At 39.4% G+C, this 12,335-nt stretch overlaps 1 protein-coding gene across 1 annotated transcript; it reads right to left on the reverse strand.

Annotated features, from left to right (window-relative positions):
* Positions 1–9,292: 9,292 nt before the first annotated feature.
* Zscan4 (zinc finger and SCAN domain containing 4) lies at positions 9,293–11,441 on the reverse strand. The gene is made up of 3 exons (XM_046431113.1): positions 11,046–11,441; positions 10,135–10,300; positions 9,293–10,044 (listed from the first exon to the last, which is right to left on the reverse strand). The coding sequence occupies exons 1-3, from the start codon at positions 11,439–11,441 to the stop codon at positions 9,293–9,295; spliced, it is 1,314 nt and encodes a 437-aa protein (XP_046287069.1).
* Positions 11,442–12,335: the final 894 nt, after the last annotated feature.

The raw sequence follows: 12,335 nt of genomic DNA on the forward strand, positions 1-12,335 counted from the left end.
TAAATAGTTAACCACTGCTTTTGAAATTAACCCAGCTTAGATCTGAAAAATTTGGAAAAGAAATTGGAGAAAATATGTACAAATCATATATTTGATAAAGCATTCATATTCATAGTTTACAAAAAACTCCTAATGAAAAAGAAGAGAAAGAAAACCAAATAATCTGATTAAAAATAGTACAGGGTTAAATATATTTTCCTCCAAACACAAATACAAGTGGCCCACAGACCTATGAAAAAATGCTTAAATTACTAATTATTAGATAGATGCAAATCGAAATCACAATGAGGGATTGATGATATAGCTCCATGATGGAGTGTGCTTACCCAGCATGTGCAAGGTCCTGGATTTGATCACTAGCACCACAAATTCAAAACTTCATGATGAGTTCTCAACTCTCAGTATGGATCAGTATGGATCCTAGCCCAATAAGAAAAAATGCCCCCAAAACAGAAAACAGCAAGTGCTGGCAAGGATGTGCACATATTGGAACACTTGTGCCACACAGTGGGAATGTAAATTGATGCAGAAAGGAGGTTCCTGAAACACAGAAAGGAGATTTCTGAACAAAATTATGAATAGAATTACCATGTGATCCCAGGATTCCACTTTTTGCTATGTATTAAAAAAATTGAAAGTGGAGTCTTGAAGATATTTGTATGCCCATTTTTCCTAGCAGCATTATTCACAAAAGTCAAATGCAATCCAAAGTTTACCAAGAGATGAATGCATAAACGCAAAATGGTATACACATACAATGTAATATTATTTATCCTTAAAAAGGAAAGAAGAGTTTTAGAATATTGTTTCAGTTGTTGATGGATATTTATTTATTTATTTACATGTGATGCTGAGAATCAAACCCAGTGCCTCACACATGGTAGGCAAGCAATCTACCACTGAGCCACAACTACAGCCCAAAGGAAAAAACACATGCTACAACCTGGATAACCATCGTTGTGTGAGGAGAAAGAAGCCAGGCCCAAGTACTATATGATTCCATTTGGGTGAGGAATCCAGAATGTTCAAAATGATAGACACAGAACCTAAAATTATGGCTATTAGAAGCAAAGGGAAAAACAATGAAAAGTTTTTGAATGGGTATAGAATTTCAGTTTTGCAATGAAAAAAGTTTCTGAAGATTGGTGGCAGACCAATGTGAATACTCTTCATGTTACTGTACTATATAATTTAAAATGATTAAAATAATCACTGTTTTGGTATTTGTATTCTACCACAATTTCAAAAATTTACTAGGGTATTTTTGTTAATCAGCATACAGTTATAACGATGATGGTCAAATAGTAATAACACAGGCTTCAGCACACAGCTTCATGGTATAGATTTAAGGATCAGAAAAATGAACTTCTATCTATGTCTGTAAAAAAGTTAGAAAGGCATTAGACCAAGGTGTTACATGGAATGCTTTTGTGGTTTGAGATTCATTCAGCAGTAGCAGTGCCTGCTATGAAACTTTCATGTGAGAGGTGTTGATGCCCTGAACCATGAAAATGATACCAGGAATGGAGAAAGCTAATCATACTTATATGTGTTTTTTAGACATGAAGGGGACATAACTCTCCAACCACAAGGGGTATCTGTGGTTTTGAACAGGACAAGTAAATTCAGATCTTTATGCCAACCTATCTAAAAGTTTTATATTTACTGAAAAAAGAGTAATAGAATGAGGTCAAATATCTGTCTTGCTTCAAATGGACTAAATTTTCAAGAAAATACCATTGTCCAACACTTTTTAGTGTGCCCCCCCAATTTTTTTAGGTAGTATAAATTTTGATTCTAGTCTTCATTTCCTTCACGTTTTTTAGTTTCTAAACTGATAACTGCATTATAATTTATCATTTTTGAAAAATTGAATCGATTAATATAGATAATCCACCCAACAACCTCCTATAATCCAGTCATTTAACTGAATTTAAAGACTCCCCACAGGCACAGATATTTGTGAGCAGGGGGAATGGAAAGAGAAAATATATGTCAAGACACTTAGGATAAGATTAAATGTACATGAAATAGAAAAAAAGACACTTAGAAAATAACTTGAATTTTTAAACTGATAAAATGGTCTACTTTTCCTCACTATAATAAAATAGCTGACACAGGTTACTGATGATGAAAAAGAGATTTACTTATGTTACATTTGTGGAGACTGAAAGTCCAAATAGTATATTGCATGATCTTGGATGTCTTGCCTCATGGTATTAATAAAAATGGCAGGAGCCTGTGAGGGAGCAACTAAATGATTACATTTTGAACCAGAAGCAGAAGAGATACCAGTTTTTAACATTCCCTTCTGAGGGCACACTGGCCTCCCATTGGGGTAATGCCGCAGTCTGGCTGGGTACAATTCAGGAGCCACTTGTCAAAAGAAACAAACTTTATTTTTAGAACACACACTCTGCACCACACAGCTCTTCAGGAAAACCCTCAGAGCCCAACTGCCACCACCTGCTTCCCATAAGCCTCTCAACCTCCCCCACTCCTCCTGCTCTTGAGGCCGATTGGCTGGGTCGTGTGGGCGGAGCCAAAAAAAGTCCCCCAATGAGCAGCTCCGAGGTCTGAAAAGTCGGGGAAACAACCCAATGAGCATCAAGGCAGAGGAGCCAATCAGTTGGCAGCTGGAAGTTTGCTGGCAACTGGGAGTTTGCTGGCAGCTGGAAGTTTGCTGGGGCCCCTTCGGCTGTGGCTTTCAACAGGGTAAGGTTCATTGAGTGACAGTGGTGCCTGCTATGAGACTGTCATGTGAGAGCTACTCAACCCCTGGATCTTGACAATGATATGAAGAATGAGGCATCCAATCATAATCATGTATGTTTTTTTACCTCTTAAAATTTCACCTCCAATACCAGCAACCTGAGTACCAAGCCTCTAGATACAAGAGACTATAGGGGACTCCAAAACTATAGTGTTACCCTTGAGATATTAAATAATTCAGTACTTTGAATTGCTGTTTCCTGTATTTAGGAGAGGAGGGACAGGTTTTTTTCCTGTTAAGCAGGTCATCTATTTTTTTTCCTGTATGAACACTACCTCATGAGAAGCATTGTTTGTATTTTATAAAGCATCATGAGATTTAAAGTGTTAGCCTGAATTGAGAGCCTCCCCCAAACGAAGTCATCTACCATTCTCTACTAGGGTGCACTTGTAATGTCCATGCTTTTCAATTTAAAGAGACAGCATGAGTTTTCCTGAAGGGTGGACCAGCGTATAAAAGAAATATAGCCTGTTATCGCATTACAGAGATCAGGTTTTATAAATACATCAATAATCGCATAGCTCCATCGTTGATGTTTTCACCAACACTATGAGAAAAGAGAGAGAGAGAGGGAATATATAATATCCAGGACCTCTCCTAAATTCAACTGAGGAACATTTCCTCAGTGTCTTGACATGAGTAAGTCCACACAGAGAAGATTCCAAGTCTAGAAATCACTCTATATGCACCCTCATTCTCCTGTGTCCAGGGTCACACTCTCATTTATAAATATTCTGTGATTAGATGAGACCATTGATTAGGGAGATAGTGAGCAAATGCATAGTGTGAAGCGAGAGAGTGACCCTGCACACCTAGGGAGGGAGGAGGAGAACAGGGAAGAGAGTGGGAAGAAGGGAGCAGTGAGAATATGCGTGATGTTGCACTACAGATAAAATCATCCAGAAAGTATCATGCTTCTGGAAAAGTAAGCTGCTATAATTATAGATGTGGCTTTTAAATATGGACAGAATAAATGAGTAATATTTTATTATAAAAAATATGTTAAGTAAGCTCTTCCTCAGTCTATGTAAAATGAGAAGCAATTCATCATAAAATGGGGCAGGGAAAGCTATAAAGAGAGGAACTAGAATCTAGAATTTAAAAACCTAGATTATGAGGCAGATGACAAAATATTAAGTCTTCAATAACATAGGAGGAAACTAGTATAATTACAGACCAGAAATTGAACAATAGAACTCTTTCTAACATAAGGAAAAGGAGAAGGACTTCAAAGGAGAATACTTTAAACAGAATTCTTATACAGGTTTATTTTGTTGAGAAAAAAAAAAAGCCTCAGAGCCCTGATGTCAAAAGAGTTACAGGGGCAGTGTGTGGAAACACAGTGGATTCACAGATGGGAGAAAACACCTTCAGAGATAGTCACTCCCACAGTGCCCTGCTGCTGGCTCCATGTGCAGTGCTCCTCACACCATCCCAGGCCAGGTGGGTTCTGAGCCTGGCTCTCCCACCCATGTTACTTTCCAGTTACTTACCATCAGTATGACCTGCAGGGGTCCACTGATGGACAGAGCAGGGGAGGGGCTGTATCTTTAGGATCTGTATATGACCAGGATCCCCCCTTCACCTTTCTTGTGGAAACCTGCATTCATGTCCTAACACTCTTCTTAGCTTCATAATATATCAAGGATAATAACAGAATATGATCAGCTTGTAAAGAACACCTGGGTTTATATCACAGCGCAGGAGAAACATGGCCACATCAATGTTTATAGCAGTTCAATTCACAAATGCTAGACTATGGAACCAACCTAGGTGTCCCTCAATAGATGAATGAATAAAGAAAATGTGGTATATATACTCAATGGAATATTACTCAGCTTTAAAGAAGAGTAAAATTATGGCATCTGCCAGTAAATGGTTGGAGTTGGAGAATAGCATTCTAAGCAAAATAAGCCAATCCTCAAAACCAAAGGCCAAATGTTTTCTCTAATATGCGGATACTAATTCACAATAAGGTGAGGGGCACTAAGGAAGAATAGTGTTACCTTAGATTAGGTAGAGGAAAGTGGTGGGAGGGAAGGAGAGGGGATGTGGGAACAGGAAATATAATAGAATGAAATAGACATTATTACCTTATGTGTATATGTGACTTCATGACCAAAATGATTCTATAACAAGTACACTCAGAAAAATGAGAAATCGGGGCTGGGGTTGTGGCTCAGTGGTAGAGTGCTCGCCTAGCATGCACAAGGCACCAGGTTCCATCCTCAGCACCACATAAATGTAAAATAAATATATTGTATCCACCTAAAGCTTAAGAATAAATATTTTAAAAAAGAGAAATCATATCCCATCTATGTATGATATATCAAAGTGCATAAATGCATTCTACTGTCATGTATAACTAATTAAAACAAATAAAAAATTTAAAAAAGGACTTTACATCAATATTTTTGAGTTTGGTAATTAGATTTCACCTTTCATATTAATTATTTAAGTTTTATAACAAAGTTACATTAGGCTTATAGAATAGTTTCTTTCTCCTCCTCCTCCTTCATACTAAGGTTGAGCCCAGGGACATGTAATCACTAAGCTACACCCCCAGTTCTTTTCAGTTTGAGACAGAATCTCACTAAGTTGCTATGAATGGCTTTGAACTTGCAGTCATCCTGCCTCTGCTTCCTAATTGCTGGGATTAAAGGCATGTGCCACCATGCCTGGCCAGTTCTTTCCCGTTCTTGAAGATGATTTGAACAATATTTATTATCTTATTGTTTGGTACAATTCAACTCTTCTGTCAGAGTCCATTATTTGACTTTGGAGGTTATTTTGAAATAGAAAACATAAGTAGTTGAGATTTATGATAGATTGTTCAGGAAAAGTCTGAGAGTATAACTTTATTTTATTTAAAAAAATTTGTAGTTATTGATGGACAGCATGCCCTTTAAATTTATTTTTAATGCCATGCTAAAGATAAAATCTAGTGTCTCACATGTGCTAGGCAAGCACTTTGCCACTGAAGCACAGTCCCAGCCCTGAGAGTATAAATTTAGAGATATAAGAAAGATAAGAATTAATCTTTGTGGACTGTTCAACTCCAGGGCTGCAAATACCCCAGTGTACTGTTTACCCATCCTGAAGGACTTAGAGGACTCAATGGAGATGTATTAACACTTCATTAATTACTCACCCCTGGATTGTGATGGGAAGGGGTACAATGAAGGGTGCACTGTACCTATAATCTAGTGGAATATACAGGATAGGTAGTAAGCCCAAACTGCAGGTGGCTTTCTTCAGCTGCTTTTTAGGTACATTCCTTTACTTTACAACAAGGGTCACTCTGTTTATATCCTCTTCTGAGAACTAGAGATAAGGAAAGTGGCAGGTCCTTCTCTCCCATTTCCCTAATTATCATCATTATAGAGACCTTCTTATCTCACTGCAATCTTTTCTAGGCACTGATTTTAACTGAATAGTAGACATTGCATGTTAAAAATTTCTAGGAGGTTGAGACTATCAATGCAGTGTCCAAAATAGGAGTAGTTTTGGAGGCTCTGCATAGAGGTAGGTATAGTGTTCCAGGTATATGGAATGCAAGGGCAGAGACTGGAGGATGGGAAAGAGCATGACACTTTTGAAAAAGTTAGACTAGAGGACAGGAGCAAAAGAGTAATACAAGGGCCTGGCAGTGGTGCACAACTATAACCCCAGTGGCTTGCTGACTCAGAAAACTTGCAAGTTCAAAGCCAGTCTCAGCAACTCAGTGAGACCCTAAATGGCTGGGGATGTGGCTCAGTAGTTGAATGCCCTGGATGGTTCAATCCCCAGTACCAAAACCCAAAATAAAACAACCCCCAAATCTAGAGTAATTCAAGGAAGGTGACAGAGACAGCCAGCCATGGCTGATGAAACAGCCTTGCAGAATATGCTGAGGTTGGGGGGTTATTTCCACTCTAAATCTGATCCATGCACCTGGAAGGAACAAAACAGGAGTTCATATGTCAGGGTGGGAAACAGGTCATTAAGAAGGCAGCTGCTACCATCACATAAGTTGGTTTACAGACGTCTCCACTGAGTGTCACAATAAAAAGTACCATGTGCTATTAAAAAAAAAAAAAGGCAGACCACACTAAATAAATGAGCCACATGTCAGACTCTAGGAGTTCTAACGTCACAATAGGGTGAAATCATAGATTTGGGTGCCTTTACGTAGGGTAACTGAAAAAGATTGGCAGGAAAAGATTGCACCTAGCAAGGGATAAAGCTAAGTAAGAATGATTTTACTTGACCAAGGCTATCATGAGCGGAAAACGGTCACATGCTAGAGAGTAAGCCAGAGTCAATTTGCACTTTCATCGCAAGGGACATGACGCTCCTGGCATGTGATCATTATTGAATGTTTCAATGGATTCACTTTTCAGACATCAGTATCTTAAAGACAAAAAAGAAGCCACTACCTCAGCCTAAATAGATGGTAACTGCAAAGATAGACCTAATGACACATTAAGCCCTCCTCCTTGCACATACCCATACAAACAGAAATTCCAAAACAGCTTGTTAGCTGGAACTCAGTCCAACCTCCACAGAGGAGCTGCAAACAGGGACTTCCAGGGCTCAGTTCAACCTCTGTAGGGAGCTGTAGACAGGAAGTTCTGGGACTCCACCCATCCGCCGCAGTGGAGCCATGGACAGGAAGTTCCGGGACTCAGTCCAACCTCTGTGGGGAGCTGTAGGCAGGAAGTTCCGGGACACCGCCCATCTGCCGCAGTGGAGCCCTGGACAGGAAGTTCCCGGGACTCAGTCCAACCTCTGTAGGGAGCTGTAGGCAGGAAGTTCTGGGACTCCACCCATCCGTCGCAGTGGAGCCCTGGACAGGAAGTTCCGGGACTCAGTTCAACCTCTGTAGGGAGCTGTAGGCAGGAAGTTCCGGGACACCGCCCATCCGCCGCAGTGGAGCCCCAGACAGGAAGTTCCGGGACTCAGTCCAACCTTTGATGCAGAGCTTCAGGCAGGAAGTTCCAGGTGGCACCGGTCTGCCTGCGCAGAGCTTGCCTCCAGTAGGGCTCCCTAGACGGAAGATGTTTTTAACCTTATCCTAGGAATTTAGCCTTCAGTCCCATGTGAGAACCCGTGCCAAAAGTTATGTGCAGGAAACTTTGGTGTACTTGGACTCTGGGTAGGACATCATGACCGATATGTGGAAGTGGGCTAGAGCAGGCCATCGTTTAGTCTATTTGTGATTCCTGTGAATAGTCAGGACCCGTTACTGTGGGCGCTATGTGTCCTGGAGAATGGACAGGCGTGCGTTACACCTACAGGATCCAAGCCTACCAACTGTGCAAGGGGGAAGGAGGAAAGAGCTTTATTTGCCCCTTTATATTACCTGGAGACTCCAATAATTGTACTCAGGATCCAGGTATTAAAACCAAAGCTATCGCCATACTGAGTGTTGGAGAAGACATGGACATTCAGGATTTTTTTTTTTTTTTTTTTTTTTTTTTTTTTTTGCTGCTAATGGTGCTGTCATGGATTCAGAAAGAAAAGGAAAAAAAAAAGCTCACAAAATGTTTTTCTTTGCCTTATTTATTAAAGAAATATTTTCCCTTGTGTACCAAGAATCATATGCAAAAATGTCCACAGTAGCAAAACACCTGGAGACAGTCCATGAAAGAGTATGAATAAATGAGCCCCACCCAATAGAGCACTGTATACAGCCCCAGAGTTCTATAGAGGGACCATTAGAGAACCATCACAATTTACACTGCACAATTCCCCCTTCCATGTTTTAGGGCATTCCTGCATGACATCCTCTAGTTAGTCAGTGGGTTTGAGCTCCAATTTCCTAGTGGAAAGCAGCCCATCAGTACATGCCAACAAGTTGATCTATATATGCCCATTCGCCTCAGATCTGCACAGGATTTCTTTTTCTCCGAACTTCCATTTAAAGCTGGTTCTGGAAATAAATTCCCCTTCCCTCCTTACCGGCCATTCTTGGAAGAAAATAATGGGAAGTAGTTGTCTTTTTTGTCATCTGTTCATAAAATTACCTCCTGCAGCTTTAAGTTATCAGTCATATTCAGTCCTAATTTAGTTATTAACATTTCCAGTAAATTGAAAAAGTCATCTTGCAAGACCTGCCTTCAAATATCCACCTCTGCTCAGGGTGTTTTTAGGTGTCTGTGGTTACAGAAATAGAGTGTGCTGGGATGATGGGGGCGATGGGTAGTGAAAGCCCCTCTGGACCACTGTGAGGTGGTGGTGTTTTGTCCTCCAGGATAGATCTTTTCATGTGGGCACATTTTTTTTTTAATTTCTAAGCAGCTAATAGCGTGAACATTACAGATTAATTTGTTTACTCAACAGATATTTATTAAACATGAAATATCAGGCACTTTTCTAAGCACTTGGAATACTTTAGTGAACAAAATTGACACATGTGGTGCCCTCTTTAACCTTACATTTTCATGGTGAGAGACAACATAGTCAGGAAGTTACATTGTATGTTCTCAATGGATAAATACTATGGAAATACACATGTATGCAATATATGCATTTAAATTACATAGGGGAAGTAGTTGAGGAAGCTTTTGGTGTGGAAGAGACACTTTTGAGTCTGATTTTCTGGTGAATCCTCAGGTGACGGTGGTATGTAGACGATTGGCGGTAGCTTCTCTGGCACAGGGAGCACGTATAGGGCTTTTCTCCTGTGTGAATTCTCTCATGGGCCCTCAAGTTGGTTTTGTGGCTGAAGGATCTTTCACATATGCTGCATTTGAAAGGCTTCTCCTTTGTGTGAATCATCTGATGCACATGTAGGTCTGACACCTGGAAGAAGCCTTTTTGACACTCAGCACAAACAAATGGCCTCTCATTTCTGTGTCTTCTCTGGTGGGCTAAAAAGTGACAGAGATACCTAAAAATCTTGGGACATTCCTTACATTTGTATGACTTTTGAGCTCCACGGTATTTTTCATGGTGTCCCTCACATGTAGAGTTTCCCTTATTGCTCTGGTGGGCAGGGACAAACTCGGAGGAGGATTGGTCTGAGGTGGGGAGAAACTCTGGTTGCTCCTCCACAGGGACATTTTGGTAAGAAGGTCCCTCCAGGGGCCCTTTCTCAGAATTAGATGTAACTACCCTTCTGGAGTTGTGTGGGTTCTCACAAGAAGCACCTCCATCTTCTAACCTAAGATAGTTATCTTCCTGGATAATGAGTAGGGAAGGTGTTTGAGTTCCTTGACAATTAATACTGTTATTTGCTTGAGTATTTTTCCAGAAATTGTTGCATGCATTTTCTTTATCTTCATTTCCTGTGGAAGTAAAGAAGCCATGAAATGAAGTTGTACTCAAGAAGGGGCACACATAGAATAACCCTCAGGGTGGAGGTCTGCCTGACTCACCTTGTCTTGTCTCCAGGGGAGTATCCTGAGGAGCCTGGAAGGATATCCCTTTATTCTCTCCTGTTGTGTTTTCTGCTGATAGCTGTTTTTTGAGATGAACAATAACTTCTTTTAAGGGCATGTTCTCAGAAAAAAGGGCTTCCTGTCCTTGCATGTGAACACGTACCTGTAAAGAAAGCCATTTCATTTTTATCTGTGAGTCAGTTGTGTAAGGAAAAAACTTTATGGAAAACTTGCCCTCAACAGACTATCACAAGATTTCTCAACTCTGAGTTACCACACCTTGTCTAACCCTATCTCTGATAGTGCTATTTCCATTGTTCACAAGTTGTTATGCTTTATAAGTATCTATGAACATTGAATTTGTAACTATAGAATAATTATGCCTGGGGAAAATGCTGTTTCTGGTGAACTTCTGGCCACAATATTTTCATCAACTGGGCAACACATAACCTTGGTATATGTGTGTCTACTGAAAGCATCTCATTTAATATGCATTCTTGATTAGTTATCACTGATTAATAAAATTATATTTTTTCATGATTAATAATATTATATTGTGGATCCCTAAGGAAATAAAAGCTCCTGTCAAGGTAATTCTTAATCTTTGAGGTCTTTACTCAAATGTTAATTTGTTATAGATTGCCACCACTTCTCACAAACTGAATTTATTAACTTCAATTAATCAATGTGTTTGGCTCATATATATCCTCAGAATAAACAGATACACATTTTCTGTTAAGTAGAACAGTGAAAATTCTCCTTGGTGAGAAAGAGTGGTTGGGAGAGAGTGTGATCTGATGAAAAATCAGGTCTGCTATGACGTTCTTCTATTTCCAGGCAACTGTACTAGACTGTGCTCTTCCTGACTTTGCTTTGTCTCTCACCAAAGTTCATAACCATCTACTCACTAAGACTGGTGGCTCCATGCAATCATCAGTCAGGTCTTCCATTAATTTCTCCAGGTTTCTTCCACTTGATTCCCATTTCTCTTTCAAAATGGATCTGTCCCTGCAGTTTCCATTAATCATAAACTGCTCCAGGACCAATCGAGAAATAATCTCATCCTTACTATGCTTTTCCGGCTGCAACCATGAGTGAAAAATCCCATGGAGTCTCTGCAGTTCCTTTCTTGCATTTGAGTTACCATTGTCTGGAAGTGAGTTGAGCTCAGAGCTTGAGAATTCAGAGATGATCTCTCCATTCTGGACAGCAGATCCTTGGGTTCCTCTAAATTCTGTATTTTCTAATTCAAAATCATTCTGGGATGTTTTGCACTGACATGAGTTTGTGAGATTTGAAGCCATTCTTAGCAAAAGTTCTCAGGCTCAACTTTGGCACTTTAGTCTCTGCTGTCTTGTTTCTCTGAGAATCTGTTTCAGTGATTGGTGGATGCTTAACAGATGTAAGCTAGAAACAGAAGAAACATACAGTTAGTTAAACACAAATGAATAGTGCAAAATTTCAGGGACAGATGCTTTTATGGATGAATTCTATCAGACATTAAAACATTGTAGGAAGAAACTCTACCTATTTTCATCAATGAGGTCATCACTTCTCAGATAACAAAATCTTACAAGTATATTCAAATAATTCAAAGCAAAATATTTCCAAATCAAAATTTTCAAAATGCAAGAAGTTTCGATTAAGCCCCACATGGTGGCCCTGTAGTTCCAGAGACTCAGGAGGCTGAGGCAGGAGGATTGCAAGTTTGAAGCCAGTCTCAGTAACTTAGTGACACTTTGTCTCAAAATAAAAAATAATAAGGGCTGGGAATATGACCTACTCCTAGAGCACCCCTGGGTTCAATCTCCAGTACCCCCAAAAAAAGTTTGGGTTAAAAATCATCAACTGAATTTACCATGTTAATAGATTATAGAAGAATATAACATAATCATGTTATAGTAGATGCATTTAAAATGAATGTTAGTACTCATTTCTGAAGAAGGCATTTAATAAACTAAAAATTTGAGGAAACATCCTTGATGTGAGAGTGTTTTTGTAAAATTACAGAAAAATATTCTTAAAAGTTTTCTCCCTAAGGTCAAGAGGCACATATCCTACGTAATCTCTGAGACATTAGACTGTTTTTTAACCAGTAAAATAAGGAAGGAAAATCTATGAAATATCATTATAACACTCCTTATTTTATTACAGAACAACGTTCAACAAATATTAGTCTTAATGAATTTAGCAAGGTG

Source organism: Marmota monax, unplaced genomic scaffold, assembly GCF_021218885.2.
Source record: "Marmota monax isolate L192 unplaced genomic scaffold, Marmota_monax_Labrador192_F-V1.1 WCK01_AAM20220418_F8-fsc00215, whole genome shotgun sequence".
Lineage (NCBI taxonomy): Eukaryota > Metazoa > Chordata > Mammalia > Rodentia > Sciuridae > Marmota > Marmota monax.

Bases quoted from the DNA above. Each gene is read 5' to 3' on its own strand.
- Zscan4 (XM_046431113.1), bottom strand. From the start codon at position 11,441: ATGGCTTCAAATCTCACAAACTCATGTCAGTGCAAAACATCCCAGAAT. The intron at 10,301-11,045 runs GTGAGTAGATGG...CTTTCTTTACAG, and splicing joins GCATGGAGCCACCAGTCTTA to GTACGTGTTCACATGCAAGG. The intron at 10,045-10,134 runs GTGAGTCAGGCA...TTACTTCCACAG, and splicing joins TCCCCTGGAGACAAGACAAG to GAAATGAAGATAAAGAAAAT.